The sequence below is a fragment of the Doryrhamphus excisus genome, linkage group LG21 (assembly GCF_037039965.1).
Source record: "Doryrhamphus excisus strain RoL-2023G ecotype Guam linkage group LG21, RoL_Dexc_Guam_v1.1, whole genome shotgun sequence".
In the NCBI taxonomy this organism is placed as follows: domain Eukaryota; kingdom Metazoa; phylum Chordata; class Actinopteri; order Syngnathiformes; family Syngnathidae; genus Doryrhamphus; species Doryrhamphus excisus.
Window position 1 is genome coordinate 3,104,416 of NC_136377.1, and position 23,769 is coordinate 3,128,184.

General features: G+C 38.8%; 1 protein-coding gene across 1 annotated transcript in view; it reads left to right on the forward strand.

The window, feature by feature from the left end:
• The window catches only part of uvrag (UV radiation resistance associated gene), a 66,482-nt gene that overhangs the window by 5,707 nt on the left and 37,006 nt on the right, over positions 1–23,769 (forward strand). The window contains exons 4-11 of the mRNA XM_058086811.2: positions 740–901; positions 993–1,067; positions 1,142–1,227; positions 6,785–6,890; positions 11,239–11,365; positions 19,046–19,130; positions 21,753–21,840; positions 22,035–22,095. Of these exons, the coding sequence (XP_057942794.2) occupies positions 740–901; positions 993–1,067; positions 1,142–1,227; positions 6,785–6,890; positions 11,239–11,365; positions 19,046–19,130; positions 21,753–21,840; positions 22,035–22,095 (790 nt within the window). The remainder of the gene's footprint in view (positions 1–739; positions 902–992; positions 1,068–1,141; positions 1,228–6,784; positions 6,891–11,238; positions 11,366–19,045; positions 19,131–21,752; positions 21,841–22,034; positions 22,096–23,769) is intronic.

Here is a 23,769-nt window from a genome sequence, read left to right on the forward strand (position 1 = left end):
ATATAGACAAACAACCATTCACACTCACATTCATACCTATGGACAATTTGGAGTGGCTAATTAACCTAGCATGTTTTTGGAATGTGGGAGGAAACCGGAGTACCCGGAGAAAACCCACGCATGCACGGGGAGAACATGCAAACTCCCCACAGAGATCGCAGAGGGTGGAATTGAACCCTGGTCTCCTAGCTGTGAGGTCTGCACGCTAACCACTCAACCGCCGTGCCGCCACATTTTATACAAAGAAAGTCAAATGGGTTCCACAAACAATAAAATATCAAACCTGAAAATTATCAAGTTGACTTTAATATGTTGTGTGATGAATAAAGTTGATTTTATTCATTCATTCATTTTCTACCGCTTTTCCTCACGAGGGTTGCGGGGGGTGCTGGAGCCTATCCCAGCAGTCTTGTACACCCTGGACTGGTGGCCAGCCAATCACAGGGCACATATAGACAAACAACCATTCACACTCACATTCATACCTATGGACAATTTGGAGTCGCTAATTAACCTAGCATGTTTTTGGAATGTGAGAGGAAACCGGAGTACCCGGAGAAAAAAAACATGCAAACTCCACACAGAGATAGCCGAGGGTGGGATTGAACGCTGGTGTCCTAGCTGTGAGGTCCGCACGCTAACCACTTGACCACCGTGCAGTGAAAGTGGATTTCACATCAAATTATGATGAGTGATGCATTACTGATTCTTTTTATGTATTTGTGTGTTCCTACCTAAGAATCCTACCTGGCGGAGTCTGGACTTTGGTTTGTTGCCGGACCTTTTGGATACCTCGGTGTCTTGCTTCGTCGTGAGAATTTGGGGAGGACAAGAGGAACAGTACCAGCTCTTAATAGAATGGAAAGTCAACTTGGACGGCGTCAGATACGCGGGACAGCAGGTCAAGAAAAAGTTTACATTCTCATCGGAATTTCCTCAAAGATGAGTCGGTATTTCTTTCCTGATCCTGAACCGCTTTGCATTTCCCACAGATACGATCCAGGAATCCCAATGAGATCATATTTGGGTTAAACGATGGCTATTATGCAGCAGACTTCGATCATAAGGTACAGTGTTTAGTCACATGACGAGTCACATGACGTCATTGTCGCGGTGAAATGTTGACACGTTTCCGTTACAGGACCAGTCGGAGCGGAAGAAAAATAGTCTACTTCAGGTTGACCAAAGCTCTGTCAGGAATTCCTACAGTGTCTTCTCGCTGCTTAGGTAAGATGGCTGCCGTTGATATATGTCCTCACTATCATGCACTGTGTTCTTATCTTATCAATACAATCATTAAAGTCGAATTCCAAGTCTTAGCAACACTTAAAATACGAAAAAATGCTTTCTTTCTATGACATAACTACTGTATTTATACTGGCAGTATAGTTTCAGACCACTAGAGGGTGCCAGAGAGTTATTATTGGGTTTTCTTGCATTAACCACCAATTCAGACTGGGTTGACATCTGCTGCTAAACATGAGTTTATTTTTTTTTTTTGCATCTATAAAACATAAGCGCTACTTTAAGTAACCACGAGGCTTCCCCAAGGAATACCCTCTTCTAAATGTAGCGTGATTACGTACTACGTTAATGACACATATTTATTTAAGTAGCGTCAGAAAATAAGCCAAACATCCTGTCATTAAGGTGATTAAGACTGTTTCCACTGACATTTTCCGACGGTTTTAGAGTTAAATAAGGGTATTTAGATGTGTCACATGGTTTTGCCACTGCTTTTATTTTGAAGTGGTCGCGTTTTATCTGAATGGAAACCTAACAACGTGACGTATAAAAGTGTATTTTATATATTTATTGTACTTTCCTTTGCCGTTCTGGTCCTTTCTCAACACCCAGTGGGATTCCTGAGAATCTAGCACAATTGCAACGGTCCGTCTTTATTCCTCATGGCAGCTGTTATCAGAACCCTTCTATGGTTTGCTAAGTACAAGGATGAAGAGTCTTGAACCAGTCATGATGTGCTATATATATATATATATATCACTATATTGACACTTACTATGGTACACATTATGTCATTGTATGGTCATAACACCTCGTACTTCGGTACGTGACAAAAAAATCAAAAAATAAAATAAATAAGTAATAAAAAAAATAAAATAAAATCAGGCAACGACCCGAACGAATCCACGTGTTGCAAGACTTTTATTGGAAAATGTTGCTCTGAAATCGGTGAATTCTTCAGAACAGGAAGACAGTAAAGGAAGGTGCCAGTACGCTAAATGGGACTAGTACCGTATATTAGAGTTGCAAAAAAAATTAAAATAATAAAAAATAAAATTAAAATAAATAAACATTTATAAAATAAATTAAGAATTAATAAAATAAAAAAGTAATTATAAACTTTAATTTATAACTTTAATTATATTAGAAAGGCAGGAAGTGAACAAATGTAACAGTTACCGATTGTAAAAGTACCAGATGGAGGGGTAGGATTTAATAAGCTTTGCTTCTTCCTACTCCTTTTGGACATGTGGAACTGTGAACTGATTATATGATGCCTTCAATTGTAATCTGATGCATGTTCTAATGAAATTAAACCATTACCATTACCAATTAACATAGCATGTTTTTGGAACGTGGGAGGAAACCAGAGTACAAATAAAAATAAAAATAGTAGTAAAAATAAAATTTTAAAATGTAAAAATTAAAAATAACAAAAAAAACAACTTAAACTATATTAGGAAAGCAGGAAGTGAACAAATGTAACAGTTACTGATTGTAAAAGAACCAGATGGAGGGGTAGGATTTAATAAGCTTTGCTTCTTCCTACTCCTTTTGGACATGTGGAACTGTGAACTGATTATGTGATGCATTCAATTGTAATCTGATGTATGTTCAAATGAAATAAAACCATTACCATTACCAATTAACATAGCATGCTTTTGGAACGTGGGAGGAAACAGGAGTAGAAATAAAAATAAATCAAAATAAAAATAGTAGTAAAAATAAAAATAAAACAGAAACCAAAAAAACAAAAACAAAAAAAATTAAAAAATACAACTTATTAGTACAAATAAAAATAAATACAAATAAAAATAGTAGTACAAATAAAAAAAAATTAAAAAATGTCAAAAAAACACCAAAAACTTAAACTATATTAGGAAAGCAGGAAGTGAACAAATGTAACAGTTACTGATTGTAAAAGTACCAGATGGAGGGGTAGGATTTAATAAGCTTTGCTTCTTCCTACTCCTTTTGGACATGTGGAACTGTGAACTGATTATGTGATGCATTCAATTGCAATCTGATGCATGTTCAAATGAAATTCAACCATTACCATTATCATGGTTATCGTCACAACACGTGGACAGGCATGTCCACAGTTGGGCCCGAGGACCATTTGTGAGTGAATGGTACAAAATTCCGAAATCAACCATGTGTTTTCTCTTCTGCCTGGTTCCTTCTGTGAAGGATACATTCTCGTAGGCCTCCTCTGGTTGTGCCCCCGTAGCGTGTTGAGGTGCTAATGCTCTCCTACAAGCAGCATCTGTTGTCTGTGCAACCAAATAGTGTCAGCACTTCTCAGCATCTGTATTTAGTGGTTTGCTTTTTGTTTCTCCGGAGGCCATTTTGACTCTGGGTTCAAAAACAACACCGACTAAATAAAAGAATCCAATTTCTAAGCTTTCTTTAGCCCCCGGGGGTGTGCGCTGCACACACAATTATCGACACAAGACGGAATGTTTGAACTGAAAACAGTTTTGTAGTTGCGTCTCTGGTTGTTTATTATTGTTAAATATTTTGCTTCCTACAGCAGTTTGCTTGGTTTAAACAGTAAAATGGATTTCTACTGTAAAACAACAGCGTGGTGGTTATACTAGTGACTGGAAAAGATAAACTCTTGGATAAATGCTGCGTGCACAATCTCGGAATCCCTCAGCTGTGAAAGACCTTGGGGTGCAATGACCAGATGTTGAGGTTTTTATGGAGGTAGACTTACTCCTCTCTATCAGTGATTGATGTAAGCTGTAACATGTCTGTCACGTTTGGCCGACCCAGGGACTACTGGCTTCAGATTGGTTGCAACTTTGATTTTATTTTTTCTGAGAAAATGAATGTAAGTTGCAGCTCTTGCCAAGTGTTTAGATACATTTTGGAAGACCATGTGCATAAGGCTTGTGGGACGAAGGATGGAGTGCGTCTGACCAAAATATTTATTTTTAAATATTTTTAAATATTTTAAGTTAATAATAAATAAATAAATTTATTTATTATTTATTATTTGTTTATTATTTTATTATTTCATTTTCTACCGCTCATCCTCACGAGGGTCGCGGGGGTGCTGGAGCCTATCCCAGCTGTCTTCGGGCAAGAGGTGGGGTACACCCTGGACTGGTCGCCAGCCAATCACAGGGCACATATAGACAAACTAAACTAAACTAAACTTTATTTATTATTTATTATTTATTATTTATTATTTATTATTTATTATTTATTATTTATTATGTATTATTTATTATTTATTATTTATTATTTATTATTTATTATTTATTATTTATTATTTATTATTTATTATTTATTTCATTTTGTACTGCTTATCCTCACGAGGGTCGCGGGGTGCTGGAGCCTATCCCAGCTGTCTACAGGCAAGAGGCGGGGTTTATTATTTATTATTTATTATTTCATTTTCTACGGTTTATCCTCACGATGGTCGCGGGGGTTGCTGGAGCCTATCCCAGCTGTCTTCAGGCGAGAGGCGGGGTTTATTATTTATTATTTATTATTTATTATTTATTATTTATTATTTATTATTTATTATTTATTATTTATTATTTATTATTTATTATTTATTATTTATTATTTATTATTTCATTTTCTACCGCTTATCCTCACGAGGGTCGCAGAGGGTGCTGGAGCCTATCCCAGCTGTCTTCAGGCGAGAGGCAGGGTTTTTTATTTTTTATTTTTTATTTTTTATTTTTTATTTTTTATTTTTTATTTTTTATTTTTTATTTTTTATTTTTTATTTTTTATTTTTTATTTTTTATTTTTTATTTTTTATTTTTTATTTTTTTATTTAAATTAATTATTTATTTCTCGCTTTGTGTGTGCCACTGCATATTGAAGGGTTTATTTGTGGGCCGCCACAAATAAATTAGAACCACCACAGATAAAAAGTTGTTCCGATCAACCAGACGTTGACCGTGTCAACTAAGGAAGAACCTAAAAGCCCCTATTAAATGTAACGTACGAGACATTCATGAAAAAACCCAAACCAAACCAAATGTAGATGTTTCACAAGACACCCCATATCTGGTGTCGCTGTCAAAGGAGCTCGTGTTTTTGTTTTCCTGATGATTATCGTCTTCATGGGTCGAGTGCGCAGCCATAGTCATAACTTCCTGCAAATCCCCCCACGAGCACAGCTGTTTGATATTTCTCCTGCATTGGAAAAGGAACGTTGTCACGGCGAGTGAGAAGATGTTCTCTGGAGGACGAAGCTGCTGAGGATGAGATCTTCACCGAACTCGCCTCGGCTCATCGTTTGATCTGGTTCTGATGGGCAGGCGTTAAGGCAAAGACCGTAGGAAGGATACGGGGGCAGCTTGCGTGAAAAGGGGAGAGGAGATAACTCTTCTCACCTGGTGGATAAGCCGCATCACGTTCTAGAGTGGCGATCACTTCAACAAAAACTGGGAAGGAGGTGCATGGAGGTGCATGTTCATCTTATTGTTTATATTCTTAACTGAAGGCATCTTCTCTGCATATTTTCTGGCTGCAGAGAGACAATACCACTCTTAATAATAATAATAATAATGATAATAATAGTTAGTGCGTAGACCTCACAGCTAGGAGACCCGAGTTCAATCCCACCCTCGGCCATCTCTGTGTGGAGTTTGCATGTTCTCCCCGTGCATGCTTGGGTTTTGTCCGGGTACTGTGAGTGTGAATGGTTGTTTGTCTATATGTGCCCTGTGATTGGCTGGCCACTATTCCAGGGTGTACCCCGCCTCTCTTGCTGGGATAGGCTCCAGCAACCCCCACGACCCTCGTGAGGATAAGTGGTAGAAAATGAATGAATGTATGAATGAATCATTTGAGTGTTAAGTTGCTGTATGATGAATTTAGTGACAATTTTTGACTCCAATTTTTTTTACTCAGCTGGGATAGGCTCCAGCACCCCCGTGATCCCTGTGAGGAATAGCGGTAGAAAATGAATGAATGAATTAATAATAATAATAATAATAATAATAATGTATTATTATAAATATCATTATTATAAATATAATATTAAATAGTATTATACATTTTAAATTTTAATTTAATTTAAATTTTTTTAATTAATTATAAATATTTTTATTATTATAAATATTTAAATATTTATTCAATTATTTATTTAATATTCAAATATTTAAATAAATGGTATAAATATTTATTTTTTAAAATATTTAAATAAATAAGCGGTGTAAATAATAAAAAATCTTTTTAAGAAAATGTATTATAAATATTATAAATACAATATTGAATATTATAAATATTATTATTATGTCAAACATGCAACTGCACGAGATTCATAATTCGAAAAAGGCCCCTGAGGACTTGATGTTGGGCTCAATTTGTAGATGTCACCTGGCATTAAGCTCCCCTCGTGATTGGCTCTTACCCCCCCCCACGCCCCCGCCCCTGCAGCAATGCCAAAACACAATTTAACTACATTTTTTGACATGTTACTATAAATAGCATCAACTGTTAAGTGGCAAATGTCATTATTTAATGGCTAAACGCTTATTAACACGAAGCAACCATTGTCTTCCTGCAGGCTCCACACAGCCCAGCGAGCCATCAAGCAGACCCAGGTAACGGTACAGATGATCGGGAAGGAGATCGAGGAGAAACTGAGAACAACTGCAACGTGCACCGTGCGGGTAAGCAACCACTTTCATCTCCATTAACGTCTCGGCGACTTAATTGCAAATCTTCGAAATGAGTTGGCCAAGTTCTTTGAGTGATGGGCCCCCGTTCACTGACGTCTGTCCCGGAAAGCTCAACAGGATTAGAGCTCGGATCTCCTCCACGTGAAGTGGATGTTGACACGTAACTGTTATTGTTTCTTTTCACCTGGATGGATGGACTGAGAGTTTGAAACCCAGAAGTATTCCGTCTGTCAAAATTGAGCAGGTTCCGTTGTTTGTTTCCCCCCTCGTATGTCGTATCTACAAAGCAAACGCCAGAAAGCATATCTAAGATTTTTGGAATTGGCAGGCACACACCTGTGAAAACTGAGCTCTGATCCCTGATTTGACGTCGTGTTTATTGTAAACACCGACTTCATAAGCGTCTCTTGTCTGCTGCCGGTCTAAGTGCCTGGAGGTGTTTTTTATCCTGCAGGTAGTCTTTCCTTTTTTTTTTTTTTTTAGAGAAACATTCTTCTGTCTGACCTGCCAAAATATTTGAGCCGGTTTGTGGACAAGTGGACGCACAAACAGATATGGAGCGCCACCACATCTGCTTTGGCGGAGGTCCGAGTTCTGGTTCTGATGTACTTCTGGTGTTTGCGTTATGTCTGAAGAGATTTCTAACAAATGAGTCGGGTGGGTGGAATAATAAATAATACCCATCAAGGACGGATAAATAGTGAATCGGTTGCAATGGTAATGGTTTAATTTCATTAGAACGTGCACCAGATTACAATTGAATGCATCACATAATCAGTTCACAGTTCCACATGTCCAAAAGGAGTAGGAAGAAGCAAAGCTTATTAAATCCTACCCCTCCATCTGGTACTTTTACAATCAGTAACTGTTACATTTGTTCACTTCCTGCCTTTCTAATATAATTAAAGTTATAAATTAAAGTTTATATTACTTTTTTTAATTATATTAAGTCTTAATTTATTTTATAAATTTTTATTTATTTTAATTTTATTTTATGTTTTATTATTAAATTTTTTTTCCCAACCCTAATATATAGTGCGACTTGTAGTCAGGAAAATATGGTACTAGTTCCCTTTAGCGTACTGGTACCTTCCTTTCCTGTTCTAAAGAAATCAATGATTTCAGATCAGTAACTGTTACATTTGTTCACTTCCTGCTTTCCTAATATAATTTTGATTATTTTTTGATTATTTTTTAATTTTTAAATTTATTTTATTAATTTGTATTTTTATTTTTTTGAAATTTTTTTTAAAAACTTGTACTTTAAAAAACATTTTTTAAAGTACGAGGTGATATGACCACACAATAAGTAACATATGGTAGAACCAGAGAGCAGTAAAGAATGTGGAGTGATTTTGCTTTGTTCAATATTGAAATGTTTCATGCCACCTTATGTTGTATATTTGTAATATGAGGTTTCCAGCTCATATTATCATTTATTGGGATCCCCAGAAATTTATTTTCCTTCACTCTTTCAGTGCTGGTACGTGTCCTTTCTGCTGTTAGCAAACAGCATGATTTTAGTTTTATTTAGGTTCAAGGACAATCTATTATATACTTCTGGTGTTTGCGTTATGTCTGAAGAGATTTCTAACAAATGAGTCGGGTGGGTAAAATAATACCCATCAAGGACGGATAAATAGTTTCTGAATCGGTTACAATGGTAATGGTTTAATTTCATTTAAACATGCATCAGATTACAATTGAATGCATCACATAATCAGTTCACAGTTCCACATGTCCAAAAGGAGTAGGAAGAAGCAAAGCTTATTAAATCCTACTTTTACAATCAGTAACTTGTTACATTTGTTCACTTCCTGCTTTTGTAATATAATTATTATTTTTAAATTTAATTTTTAATTTTATTTTATTTTAAAAAATTATAAATGTTTTTATGAATTTTTATTCTTTATTTAAAAAAATTAATAAAAAAAAAATTAAAGTACGAGGTGATGTGGGCTTCGACTTTTGTTTTTAACCATTTTACCATCACAATGTAACTGTTACATTTGTTCACTTCCTGCTTTCCTAATATAATTATTATTTTTAAATTTAATTTTTTCCTTTTTTTATTAAAAAAAATAAAAATAAATGTTTTTTATACATTTTAGTGTTTTATACAAGGACAATTATTTTGTTGGTTTCTCCAGAACTTCCCCACACGTATTAAAGCAGCCGCACCCCAACATGGAGGCTCCATTCTTTTGCCACAAAGATCCCTTTCACAATCTTGTCTCTAATATTTCCTGCTCACTGAAACATTCTTTAACCCCCCCCCCCCCCCCCACCCCCTCCCATTCAGTGCTCACATCAGCTAATAAATCACATAATCCCTGTTTTCTACCTTTCTGTAAAAGCCCACCAACTTGGAGCGAGTGGAGCCATTGTGTAGCTCCTCTCAGGCTTTTTTTTTTTTTTTTTTTTTTTTTCCCCCCCACTCTTGGCCTTTTGTACCAGCGCGGGTACGAGCATTACATCTTAGAGAGCCTTGGATCAAAGCGGCACAGAGACGAGGCCACCAACCTCTCAGCATTGGCCTTTTTTACCCTGTCGCCCACACGCTGCCATTCATCTCCTGGGCTACAACGTTCTAACCCCCCCCCCCCCCATTAACAGGACTGCTGTGTGTTTACTCAGCTGACCCATTACTGTTTGATGTTCGGGTAGGAACGCCGACAAGCCGTAGCGGTGGGTTACTGTCTCGATTCTACTCAGTTTAAGTGAGGTTAATTCAGTAGTGTCCCAAGACAGGAAGTACTGAATCTAGGTCCAGGTTTTGTTCCTATGATGGTAGGTTGAGTTTGACTGTAAATCGAAAATATAATACTTGCGTCACTCACAATAGCCACGTATACATGGACCCAAATATTCCAATAGCCACGTAGTATACATGGACCCAAATATTCCAATAGCCACGTATACATGGACCCAAATATTCCAATAGCCACGTAGTATACATGGACCCAAATATTCCAATAGCCACGTATACATGGACCCAAATATTCCAATAGCCACGTATACATGGACCCAAATATTCCAATAGCCACGTATACATGGACCCAAATATTCCAATAGCCACGTATACATGGACCCAAATATTCCAATAGCCACGTATACATGGACCCAAATATTCCAATAGCCACGTATACATGGACCCAAATATTCCAATAGTATACTCCTCATGTAAACGTGGCTACTGTACACCGAACACACAAAGAACATAGAAAACAGTGTTGTGAAAATATTAATTAAAGCTGTAATAAAAATAATTGACTTTTATGCCTTATCCCTTTATGGTTGCAAGGCAGAAACTGCTCGAGTTTGACTTGAGTCAGACCGGTTACCGGTTTCAAGGTATACCACGGTGTTAGTGGTAGGGATCGACCGATATGGTTTTTTTTCGAGTCAATGCCGATACCGATTTTTTTTTTTCCATCACCCGATTTTGCTCGGGACGACATTTGTTCCCTCAATTTTCATGAAAAAAATTACAATGAAAGTTGAATGGTTAGCGCACAGACCTCACAGCTAGGAGACCAGGGTTCAATTCCACCCTCGGCCATCTCTGTGTGGAGTTATCATGTTTTCCCCGTGCATGCGTGGGTTTTCTCCGGGTACTCCGGTTTCCTCCCACATTCCAAAAACATGCTAGGTTAATTAGCAACTCCAAATTGTCCATACACCCTGGACTGGTGGCCAGCCAATCACAGGGCACATATAGACAAACAACCATTCACACTCACATTCATACCTATGGACAATTTGGAGTCGCTAATTAACCTAGCATGTTTTTTTGGAATGTGGGAGGAAACCGGAGTACCCGGAGAAAACCCACGCATGCACGGGGGAGAACATGCAAACTCCACACAGAGATGGCCGAGGGTGGAATTGAACCCTGGTCTCCTAGCTGTGAGGTCTGCGTGCTAACCACTAGACCTCCGTGCCGCCCCTTTAAGTCCTCCAGCAACACAAAACTGCCCGGCGGATACTTGTCTGTAAATCATGCGGCGGAAAAATACATCGGCGAACCAACGCATGTATCAGCTGATACCGATTCAAGTAAAAAATCGCAAATATCGGCCCAATGTATCGGTCGATCCTTAGTTAGAAATGTGTAAGAGAAAGTGCAGCCACTACTTGGAAATAATCAATAAATCAAACCGTGGGCACAGGTTGAAGGTCGGCACCACCGACCTTAGCTGAACCGTTAGCATCGAGCAGCACCGGTACGGATGCGGTGATTTAGAAGATGATACAGATCATCGCTGATCACGTCTTACCGAATGTTCCTTATTCCTTTCTTCTTTTCTTGTGTCTTTTTTTGGTTTTCTTTGAGCAGAAGAAAGAGCGTGAGTTCATGCAACTGCGTTTAGCCGTGCTTCGAAGTGAGCTGCAGCGGCAGAGGAAGGCTCTTGGCAGAGAGAGGGGTCTGTGGCAGAAGGACAGGGCGCAGCTTCAGAAGAAAGGTAAGTTGAACTTGTGTCAATTTACGTCAATGCCTGTATTAAATCAGCTATAAAATACACTAAAAACAATAACCATCAAATTTACTTCTGATGTCTTGGTTACCTCACAGCTAGGAGGACCAGGGTTCGATTCCACCCTCGGCACATTTGACTAGGCCACTCTAAAGTCTTCAGTTTGTTTTTTTCAGACATTCATAGGTGGACTTGCTGGTGGACTTAGGTGTTTTGAGTCATGGTCCTGCTGCAGAACCCAAGTTGGTTCAGCTTGAGGACCCCAGCAGATGGCCGGATATTCGGATTCAGGATTTTCAGAATCAATGGTTCCATTTATCACAGTCTTCCGGGTCCTGGAACAGCTGAATAGCCCCACACCACCACACTACCACCACCATATTTTACTGTTGCTATGTTCTTTTTAGGGCTGCGCGGTGTTTGAGTGGTTAGCGCGCAATTTCAATTCGCATGTTCTCCCTGTACATGCATGGGTTTTCTCCGGGTACTCCGGTTTCCTCCCACATTCCAAACACATGCTAGGTTAATTAGCGACTCCAAATTGTCCATAGGTATGAATGTGAGTGTGAATGGTTGTTTGTCTATATGTGCCCTGTGATTGGCTGGTCAGGGTGTACCCCGCCTCTCGCCCGAAGACAGCTGGGATAGGCTCCAGCACCCCCCGCGACCCTCGTGAGGAAAAAGCGGTAGAACATGAATGAATGAATATTGAAGGTTCTTTTGTTACCTGGCTATTAACTGAGGGCTATAGAACATATCACTAAAGAAGAAGTATTAATCACTAAAGAAGAACATCTAGAACATCTATTATATTATTATAACCGGGTCGAAACCGACCCTAACAATACAGTGGTCATAATTTCAACCAGACCATTTTAAAATGTAATACAAAATATTTTTTTTGGTTTTATTTTGTTGAAATAGAATTTCCTGACAAAGTCAAAAAAAGCCTTGATGCAATAAACAAATATTATGTGATTCTTTTTATGCATTAAAATGTAAAACGGGTCGGAGGGTTAAAAACAAATGGGTGCATAAGTCGAAACAATGAGTTAATTTTTCTTCGTTGCGGATTTGAATAGCATCACTTCAAACTACTACCTCCGACAAACAGAACGACCCCAAACACGCATCGTAACTGGTAACAGCAGTTCTAAATAAAACGGGAAGAATTAATTGTTTTCTTTTGTGCCAAAACCCTCAAAAAACGGTCGTTTATCGTCTGCATCTTTAGCTGTCACCACCTTGTTAACAGCCGTAAGAGCGCCGTGTTTTCTGCATCTCATTTATTGCTTATGTTAAGACTCGGGCAGGTGCTTATTAAAAAAAAAAAAATCTTTTGGAGGGAGATAAAGTGGCATTGGTTTGTACGGTTCTACAGAAATCATGTTTTTTGTAAGGACTCATATAACTTGGTAGCCGAAACAACTTTGAACTATCATCTGCTTTCAATGATTCACTCATTATTCAATATATTTACTGTCTGATTTATGTATTTGTTATGTAGACTAGCATTTCAAAGTCTGATCTTATTTAATATGACATTTTAGACGGTCATAAAGACACTTAATTTAACTTTTATTAGATTTTTCCCATTGGAGATTCTAATGTTTGTCGTGTGTGGTCTTAAAGAACTGTTCGCTGGTGATTGTGCATCAGAATTGACAATTATAACCCTAGAGCACATCCAGCCTGGATTGTTAACCTTTATTCCTCGCCACATTCTCATCTGTACCTGTCGACGGGCTTTTCACATTTCTCACATAGCTACTGGGCCCATTAGCAAATAATTCTTTCTCCCAGGAAGCTGGCCTCTGTGTAAACAAATGGCCTAGAAAACCCAAACATCCACAAAGTAGGGGCTGAAAAAGGCTGATAACCGATATATCGGACGATAATACCCAAGGATACAGTGGTGTGAAAAAGTCTTTGCCTCCTTCACGATTTCTGTTTGTCATATTAAACGTTTTAACATCAAAATTAAATTAAAATATTAGTCAGTGACAACACAACTGAACACAAAATGCATTTTCTAATCCAAAAAATCCAAACCTGCATGAAAACACGACTTATAAAGCTATTTTTTAAGTTTTGGGACTCCAGCAAACCGCAGTGAGAGACATTGTCCACAAATAGGCGAAAACATTGGAACAGTAGCGAACTTTCCCAGGAGTGGCCGGCAAATGAAACTTACTCCAGCGACGACTTATCCAAGAGGTCACAAAAGACCCCACAAAAAAATTCAAAGAACTGCATCTCATTTGAGATTGGCCTCAGTTCAGGTCAGGGTTCATGACTCTACCATAACGCAGACACTGGGCTGCAGGTGTCTTTGGGCGAGAGGCGGGAATAACACATTACTAACAGCACTAAATTCATCACACAGCAACTTAATACTCAAATGATTAATTCATACATTCATTCATTTTCTACCGCTTTTCCTCATGAGGGTCGCGGGGGTGCTGGAGCCCATCCCAGCTGTCTTCGTGCAAGAGAGGTGGGGTACACCCTGGACTGGTGGCCAGCCAATCACAGGGCACATATAGCCAAACAACCATTCACACTCACATTCATACCTATGGGCGATTCGGTGTCGCTAATTAACCTAGCATGTTTTTGGAATGTGGGAGGAAACCGGAGTACCCGGAGAAAACCCACTCATTCACGGGGAGAACATGCAAATTGAACCCTGGTCTCCGAGCTGTGAGTTCTGCGCGGTAACCACTCCATCACCATGCAGCCCTAAAAAGAACATAGCAACAGTAAAATATGGTGGTGGTAGTGTGGTGGTGTGGGGCTATACAGCTGTTCCAAGACCCGGAAGACTGTGATAAATTAAACCATTGATTCTGAAAATCCTGAATCCTGTCCGGCCATCTGTTGGGGTTCTCAAGCTGAACCAACTTAAGAACATAGCAACAGTAAAATATAGTGGTGGTAGTGTGGTGGTGTGGGGCTATTCAGCTGTTCCAGGACCCGGGAAGACTTACTGTGATAAATTGAACCATTGATTCTGAAAATCCTGAATCCTGTCCGGCCATCTGTTGGGGTCCTCAAGCTGAACCAACTTAAGAACATAGCAACAGTAAAATATAGTGGTGGTCGTGTGGTGGTGTGGGGCTATTCAGCTGTTCCAGGACCCGGAAGACTGTGATAAATGGAACCATTGATTCTGAAAATCCTGAATCCTGTCCGGCCATCTGTTGGGGTCCTCAAGCTGAACCAACTTAAGAACATAGCAACAGTAAAATATGGTGGTGGTAGTGTGGTGGTGTGGCGCTATTCAGCTGTTCCAGGACCCGGAAGACTGTGATAAATGGAACCATTGATTCTGAAAATCCTGAATCCTGTCCGGCCATCTGTTGGGGTCCTCAAGCTGAACCAACTTGGATTCTGCAGCAGGACAATAACCCCAAAACACAGCAGTAAGTCCACCTATGAATAGCTGAAAAAAAAACAAACTGAAGACTTTGGAGTGGCCTAGTCAAAAGTCCTGACCGGAATCCTATCCCTGCTGTGACTTGACCTTAAAGGCAGTTCATGCCCGAAAACCCTCCCATGTGGGAATTACAACAATTCTACCAAAGTGAGTGTGACGCTGTAGGAGACTCTTTGATAGCAAGTTAGCTGCTAAGGTTGGCCCAACTAGTTTCCCCATTTTAATAATTCATTCATTCATTCATTCATTCATTTTCTACCGCTTTTCCTCACGAGGGTCACGGGGGGCTGGGGCCTATCCCAGCTGTCTTCGGTCTGCGCGCTAACCACTCGACCGCCGTGCAGCCGAGTAATAAAATTATTTTCATATTTAAAAAATGTAATAAAAATATGCAAACTAATAGAAATCAAAATACATCTAAATTAATATTTTAAATATTTTTTTAAATTATTATACATGTAATGTCAGGGTTTTTTGTACTTTTTTTTGGAAATATTAATTAATTCATTCTTTTTTTACCGCTTATCCTCAGGAGGGTTGCGGGGGTGCTGGAGCCTATCCCAGCTGTCTCCAGGTGGTAGGCGCTGGTAGGTACACCCTGGACTGGTCGCCAGCCAATCACAGGGCACATATAGACAAACAACCATTCACACTCACATTCATACCTATGGACAATTTGGAGCCGCCGATTAACCTAGCATGTTTTTGGAATGTGGAAGGAAACCGGAGTACCCGTAGAAAACCCACGCATGCACGGGGAGAACATGCAATTTGAAATTGCGCGCTAACCACTCAAACACCGTGCAGCCCTAAAAAGAACATAGAGCAGCAGTAGAGGGAGACACAAAAACAGCAGCAACAAGAATTCCCATAACAACAACAGTGATAAACAGAACAGTTAAATGTCAACAATGAATTACATTACATTCATACAGTTACAGTAATTAAAATCTCACTGCTTGACATCATTTTTACTGTAATAACAGCATACCAATAGCATATAGACATCAGGGATAAGATGGTAGATTGTGTAGAGAAGTCATTGACTCGTATTTAAATTTTTAATTGATCTGAAACATTTAAGTGTGACACACACGCTAATATAATTAACTTTTTCCACATAACTGTATGCAGATATACATAGCGTCCCATTTCACTTCCTGACCGTCAGGTTCTATGGAGAATTAGAAGAAGCCAAAGTATGCCTGTTGGAAATGGCCTTCTAACAGTTCAATGCTCAATGCTTGCTAATTTGCTTTCTAAGTGGAAAAATCTGACTCGGGTTGCGTAGTTGCATATGTTGCACACACTTCATAACAGAAGGGAGAGAATAGCTTATTTCCTTTTCACAGACCTGAAATGAAAACAACAGCCTTCCCCCCTCCTTCAACGTCCTTCGAGAATAATGACTTTGTTGGGGTCACCTCTCCGGTCTAATTTACCTTCTTTCGCTTCAGAAGACATCATAAATCACATCCTTGAATGACGTTTATTATATATGGTAACAGGAGTTATTCTAATGCACATTCACAGTCTTAGCTCCTGGCACAATAAATGTCCATGGTGGAGGTTTTTCAAGTGTTCTGTAAAAGTTTTTTTGAAGCAGCGGTATGCAGTGGTGGTATTTTTACTTATGTGAAATCGAAAAACCATTAGGGTTCTTCTCCAGAGCAGCTCAGCGGGACGCATTTGCGTCTTCCAGCAGGCTGTCATCTTGACAGAGGGTATAGGTCTTTAAGTCTTTAGACTCACTCTGATGCCGATGCAGTTTCAGTGTCATTGTTCTTCCCTAAGACTTTGCGTCAAAAGTGTTGTGATCGGTGGAATTTGCTGGAAAAACCAACCATCTGTTTTTTTTTATATAGTTGTTTTCCATTCAGTACGGTCTTAAATTCTTCGGACTGACTTAGCGTGAGTCTTTTGAACGGGATGTCGGTTCGGAAAGAACACATCCCAGTGTTATTTATTCCCACTTTTTAATTTGGGGTAAATATTTTTCAAAGCTACATCAGTCGCAGACTAGTACTGGGTTATAAATCCTAAAATCAGTACCAGAAATGGTTTATCGCCAGGTACGATCAAACACATACTCGAAATTTGTTTTGGTGAAGTAGGTGCAGACAGATCTATTAATATTGGTGAACAATCCAACGCTAGGTGAATTCTGCTTATCGAAGCGGTCACAAAAGACCCCACAAAAACATTAAAAGAACTGCAAGAACGTGAGAAAAGAACACATCCTAGTGTTATTTATTCCCACTTTTTAATTTGGGGTAAATATTTTTCAAAGCTACATCAGTCGCAGACTAGTACTAGGTTATAAATCCTAAAATCAGTACCAGAAATGGTTTATCGCCAGGTACGATCAAACACATACTCGAAATTTGTTTTGGTGAAGTAGGTGCAGACAGATCTATTAATATTGGTGAACAATCCAACGCTAGGTGAATTCTGCTTATCCAAGAGGTCACAAAAGACTCCACAAAAACATTAATAGAACTGCAGGAACGTGATTAGTGGGTGAACAATCAAACGCTTGGTGAATTCTGCTTATCCAAGAGGTCACAAAAGACCCCACAAAAAATGTAAAGAACTGCAGGAACGTGATATCTGTTTGAAAAGAACACACGGACTAGTACTGGGGTATAAATCCTAAAATCCTACAGCTTCCTGATTGATTTATTGTGCAGACCTCAAAACTAGGAAACCACGGTTCGATTCCACCTTTGGCCATCTCTGTGTGGAGTTTGCATTTTCTTCGGGTACTCCAGTTTCCTCCCACATTCTTAAAAAAAACTGAGAATTTTTGGCAGAAATGTTTTAGTGTTTAGAGGACAAGTGGTTAGCATGCAGACCTCACGGCTAGGAGACCAGAGTTCAATTCCACCCTGGAGTTTGCATGTTCTCCCCGTGCATGCGTGGGTTTTCTCCGGGTATTCCGGTTTCCTCCCACATTCCAAAAACATGCTAGGTTAATTGGCGACTCCAAATTGTCACATAGGTATGAATGTGAGTGTGAATGGTTGTTTGTCTATATGTGCCCTGTGATTGGCTGGCCACCAGTCCAGGGTGTACCCCGTCTCTCGCCTGAAGACAGCTGGGATAGGCTCCAGCACCCCCTGCGACCCTGGTCAGGATAAGCGTTAGAAAATGAATGAATTACTTTTGTGGTTGAATACGGCCACAAAATATATTAATAGTCCAAAAATTATGATACCATATCATGATATAGTAAAGGAAATATTGCACTATTATTGTTCACTCTGTGAAGTTGTGGAATAGCCGTTTGTGACATGTACTTTTCTTGTAGGCCATTCATACTGTCTGTCAAACATTTGCAGCATTTCTTGAAATGAATTCTTTATTTTTAGACTATTAGCCACTGGTTAATTGGCGATTCCATATTGTCCATCGGTATGAATGTGAGTGTGAATGGTTGTTTGTCTATATGTGCCCTGTGATTGGCTGGCCACCAGTCCAGGGTGTACCCCGCCTTTCGCCCGAAGACAGCTGGGTGGAAATGCAGTCGAAAATGAATGAATGAATATTATTTTCACAGCAAATGACCCATTCAAATGTTACTAAATGTGCATATTCAAAGTTTAAAACGAATATTGCATGTATGTTGTGTTTTATCTGCCAGTACCAGTAAGGGTGGTGATGAGATGGAAAGATGGAGTGATAGAAGAGATAGGGCAGTGCTGGGAATTGCATGAAAGGATGATTGACACACCTTAAGAGATGCAGCTTGTCTGATCTCAGATGTCTATGGCAATAAACCCAACACTTAAAAACTATTAAAACAGCGAGGGGATATTTTGGTAAGCGGGCATTCTGATGAAAATCAGAAAAATATTTTTAGGGCAGTTTTGCAGCGAAAAAAATTGTTTTATTTTTTATATTCACATCGTGCATAGGAACAAACTCAAAGTCACGTGTTTGGTTCTTGATACATTCTTTCTATCCTTATTCCGCTACAGTGAGTTACTGTGTTCTTGCCAATGTTTTGGTTGTTACGTCCTCAAGCTGTATCATCATTATCAGGATTATCATTATCTGTCTGACTTTTATATATCTGCAAAATTTATGCAGCCTCGTTTGTGTGGGTGGTGTAAGGACATGGAATTGGTGCAGACCATAAAACAAATTGAGTTCAGTCGTAAAATGTGAATGACGAAACTAAAGTGTTTGTGCCCAGGTACTAAAACCCAACATTTTGTCTTTTTCAGAGGAGGTGTTTGCCACACAACATGAAAGTCTAAAGGAGGAGAAAGAATCCTTAACCATGCTTCATAAGGAATGTACCGCCAAGAGGTATGCGTTAACCTGTAATTTGCTATTTGATTCATTTTTCCATAGACAATCGGTAAATATTATGGATGCTAGGTGACTAGATTATGCCCTGCAACACGGGGGATATTTTTCATGGATTTGTTCTCGATTGGGAGTTTGCATGTCGTGTTTAAAAAGAACTAAATCGGCTTGTGTGTGTTCAGCGGGTGTCAGTTCTGGATACAGCGTTGTTTGTCTGAGAAACACCAGGCAGTCACAGATGGTAAACCCCGAGCCTCTGGAAGGCCAGAAAACAGGAAATGAACATGAACAATACCACATCTGCATAATTTCAATTTCTTGGATCTACAGTATACTATGTTTTGTTAATCTTTCTGAAATCGAAATGCCTGCCACGCAAATTGCACCCACCGCCTGCAGTTTGTCAATCTTTCCTCACATGCATTTGAATAAATATGCCAGTGTAGATTATTGTATCCTATGCATTATTTTATAGTTACTGTGTATATATATATAAGTATTACGTCTTTCAAGACGGTTGCTCCCGAACCCTAATACACACTAGGCGGCTAATCTAAACAACAATTCACTATCACTGCCAGTATAACATATCACAGGGGTGGGCAAACTACGATCCGGGGGCCACATGCGGCCCACCAAGTGAACCCGATGGCTGCCGCTTTAAATATAGTGTGCTAACAAGCTAACTAGTTAGCCTCCAATTTGTTAAAAAAAATTTGGGGGGGGGAATTTCATTGAAAATTGTGCTTTTTGGATTTTTTTTTAAATTTTAATTTAAAGTTTTTGGGGGAATTGCAATGAAACAGTGTTTTTTGGAAAATTTTAATTTTAATTTTAATTTTAATTTTAATTTTAATTTTAATTTTAATTTTAATTTTAATTTTAATTTTAATTTTAATTTTAATTTTAATTTTAATTTTAATTTTAATTTTAATTTTAATTTTAATTTTAATTTTCTGTCAATCTGCCAATTTCAGTAAGTAAATCTATATTTTCCATTTAATTGATCTAGTCTACAAATCGTAAAATAATTGTACGGGTTTTCATGCCAGCACTGGTCACAGATATTGTTTTGCTTGTGCGTGAAACTCTCAGTGTCAGTTACTCGTACAATGTTGTGTTGTGTGTGGCTGTTGGGATACACAGTGTTGCTCTAAACCCGTGCATATAAACTTTTGGTTGCTGCGGAACATAAAAGTTAATTGCACATCGCAATAACCATGCATTACATTTGGAACAAGCTCCCTCATGACAGAAACTGCAGCCTTTCAGGAGCTAACCATAAAAACATTCTCGTACCGGGAAATGCTTGTTGTAGGACGACGATTTGTGAAGAGCATGCATCTTTTGAGGGGAAAAACCAGGAGGACATATTTGAGCGATTAGAAGATCAAACATCCACTTTCACCTTTGCTAAGCCTCGGCTCCTTGGGAATGATAAGATAACCACACACAAGCATAGATAAAAATGAACTAATAAATTCTGGTAAAAAGGATTTAAAGGGAGACTTTCTCACCTTCTTTTACTTGCTGCCACATATTACACATTATAAAATATTACTGTGGTTAGCGCGCAGGCCTCACAGCTAGGAAACCCGAGTTCAATTCCACCCTCGGCCATCTCTGTGTGGAGTTTGCATGTTCTCCCCGTGTATGCGTGGGTTTTCTCCGGGTACTCCGGTTTCCTCCCACATTCCAAAAACATGCTAGGTTAATTAGCGACTCCAAATTGTCCATAGGTATGAATGTGAGTGTGGAGGATAAGAGGTAGAAAATGAATGAATAAATTAATGAATATTGCCAAAAATAAATGTACAAAAAACACTGACATTACATATATAATAATTTAAAAAATTACTTAAAATATTAATTTAGATGTATTTTGATTTCTAGTAGTTTACATATTTTTATTACATTTTTTTAATATGAAAAATTATTTTATTACTCTGCTGCACGGGGATCGAGTGGTTAGCGCGCAGACCTCACAGCTAGGAAACCCAATTCAATCCCACCCTCTGTGATCTCTGTGTGGAGATTGCATGTTCTCCCCGTGCATGCGTGGGTTTTTTCCGGGTACTCCGGTTTCCTCCCACATTCCAAAAACATGCTAGGTTAATTAGCGACTCCAAATTGTCCATAGGTATGAATGTGAGTGTGAATGGTTGTTTGTCTATATGTGCCCTGTGATTGGCTGGTGACCGGTCCAGGGTGTACCCCGCCTCTCGCCCGCAGACAGATGGGATAGGCTCCAGCACCCCCCGCAACCCTTGTGAGGATAAGCGGTAGAAAATGAATGAATGAATTAATTAATGAATATTGCCAAAAAAAGTACAAAAAACACTGACATTACATATATAATAATTTTTAAAATTACTTAAAATATTAATTTAGATGTATTTTGATTTCTATTAGTTTACATATTTTTATTAATTTTTTTAAATAAGAAAAATAATTATATTACTTGGCTGCACGGCGGTCGAGTGGTTAGCGCGTAATATAATAACCACCTTCTCCGTATTCCGCAAATAATTTTGCACCCTATTGTGTGACACGACTCATTTTGGGTGTAAACGTTTCCACCGGAGACCCAAGAACTGAACTACTCCTCGTGTGCTTCCTCAGAGAGCAGCTCCTGAAGTCCAACGCCCAGCTCAACATCCGATGCCGTCAGCTTCTCTCCGAGCTTTCCTACATTTACCCCATCGATGTGGTGAGTGCAAACCAAATGGTTGAGGGAATTATTGGCATTGGTGGAAAACGGTTCACATAGTTCCGTGACACTTGAGTTTAAATTTCATCGAAACAGTCAGGACATCTGGAATATCTGGGTTCCAATCTCTGTTGGATATCGCTGGATTAAATATCGCAATGTCTGATCACTGATTTTTTTTTTTAATTCCACAGGAAAATCAGTCAGATTATGTTATCTGTGGAGTCAAGCTGCCAAATTCTGAAGACTTTCAAGGTAAATTATTAAATTCTCTTTTGTGTTGTTTTTTTTTTTTGCACCCAATGCCGTACTTTCATGGGTATAAACCGAATTCAGTATGCGCACCCCTAAACACCCCCCCCCATTCAGATCAATGTTTTCCCGGCCATGCTAATCTGTATATTTTTGTATTAGCTGTGGAATTTCACACAGTTGCTGAAGTTTAGTTCATTTTGCTGTTTTAATTTTTCGTGCCCCCCCCCCCAAAAAAAAAAATATAATTTACCATAGCTAATGGCATGTTGGTTTTTTTGCTTCAAGACATAGTCTACTGGATCCCTGCAGAGTCACAATTGATGGCTGCCGCTTTAAACATAGTGTGCTAACAAGCTAACAAGTTAGCCTCCAATTTGTTTCTACTAAAGAAATGGTTTCAAACAGAGTAAGGGCGAAAAAAAATACCACTTCCACACAAAATGGGAGTCAGAACTTTTTTTTTTTTACTTTATCATGCAGTGTTAAGGAAATCGAATGTCGTGTTCTATCTCATCAGTGTAATGACTGACGCCTAGCAACCAGAATACTACATATACATTCTTTTTTTTGCACTAAACTAGTAAAAAATAAGGAGTTACTGCATGAAATACTAGCAAATTTGTCCCTAATTATTCTAGTCGACAGGTTGTCACATTAGTCAAGAGCTGCATTTTAATTTTAATTTTAATTTTAATTTTAATTTTAATTTTAATTTTAATTTTAATTTTAATTTTAATTTTAATTTTAATTTTAATTTTAATTTTAATTTTAATTTTTTGTGATTAGCTCCCCAAATGTCATAAATACATGGAAATGAGGCATTAGTGAAGAATTTTAATTTTAATTTTAATTTTAATTTTAATTTTAATTTTAATTTTAATTTTAATTTTAATTTTAATTTTAATTTTAATTTTAATTTTAATTTTAATTTTAATTTTAATTTTAATTTTGCTGCGCCTTATAGAGATCTTGAAACATACGTAAACGGCGGGAAGATGCGCTGAACTCCATTTTACCTCACTGCAGACCCGTGTGAGGTCTGCCCCAAGGAGAGCCAGATCAAGTCCAGAATTGTTGGACTGGTGTCTCGGAGTCAGTTGATACTGGCCTTCGGGGGGTGGATGTTCCACATTAGAGCCAAGGGTCAGGGTCAGTTGGGAGCCCTAATCCCGCTGGCCGTCAAAGTGCTTCTGCATGAAGCCGCATCATTGGCCAACATTTAAACAAGCTTTCTTTGTCAAGTCACCTTGACAAGGTCAGTCTGTCTCCAGTTGCACCCTGATGTCTTGCTCGTGGCTACATGTCCGCTAACTGACCCCAAGGTTTTCCAACTCTTTCTCCTGTTTATTCTGTGGTGCTTTCACGACTATTGACTATTCCTATTACCATGAACCAGGTAAAGACCTGGGTTCAATCCCACCCTCGGCCATCTCTGTATGGAGTTTGCATGTTCTCCCCGTGCATGTGTGGGTTTTCTCCGGGTACTCCGGTTTCCTCCCACATTCCAAAAACATGCTAGGTTAATTAGCGACTCCAAATTGTCCATAGGTATGAATGTGAGTGTGAATGGTTGTTTGTCTATATGTGTCCTGTGATTGGCTGGCCACCAGTCCAGGGTGTACAAGACAGCTGGGATAGGCTCCAGCACCCCCCCCCCAACGACCTTCATGAGGA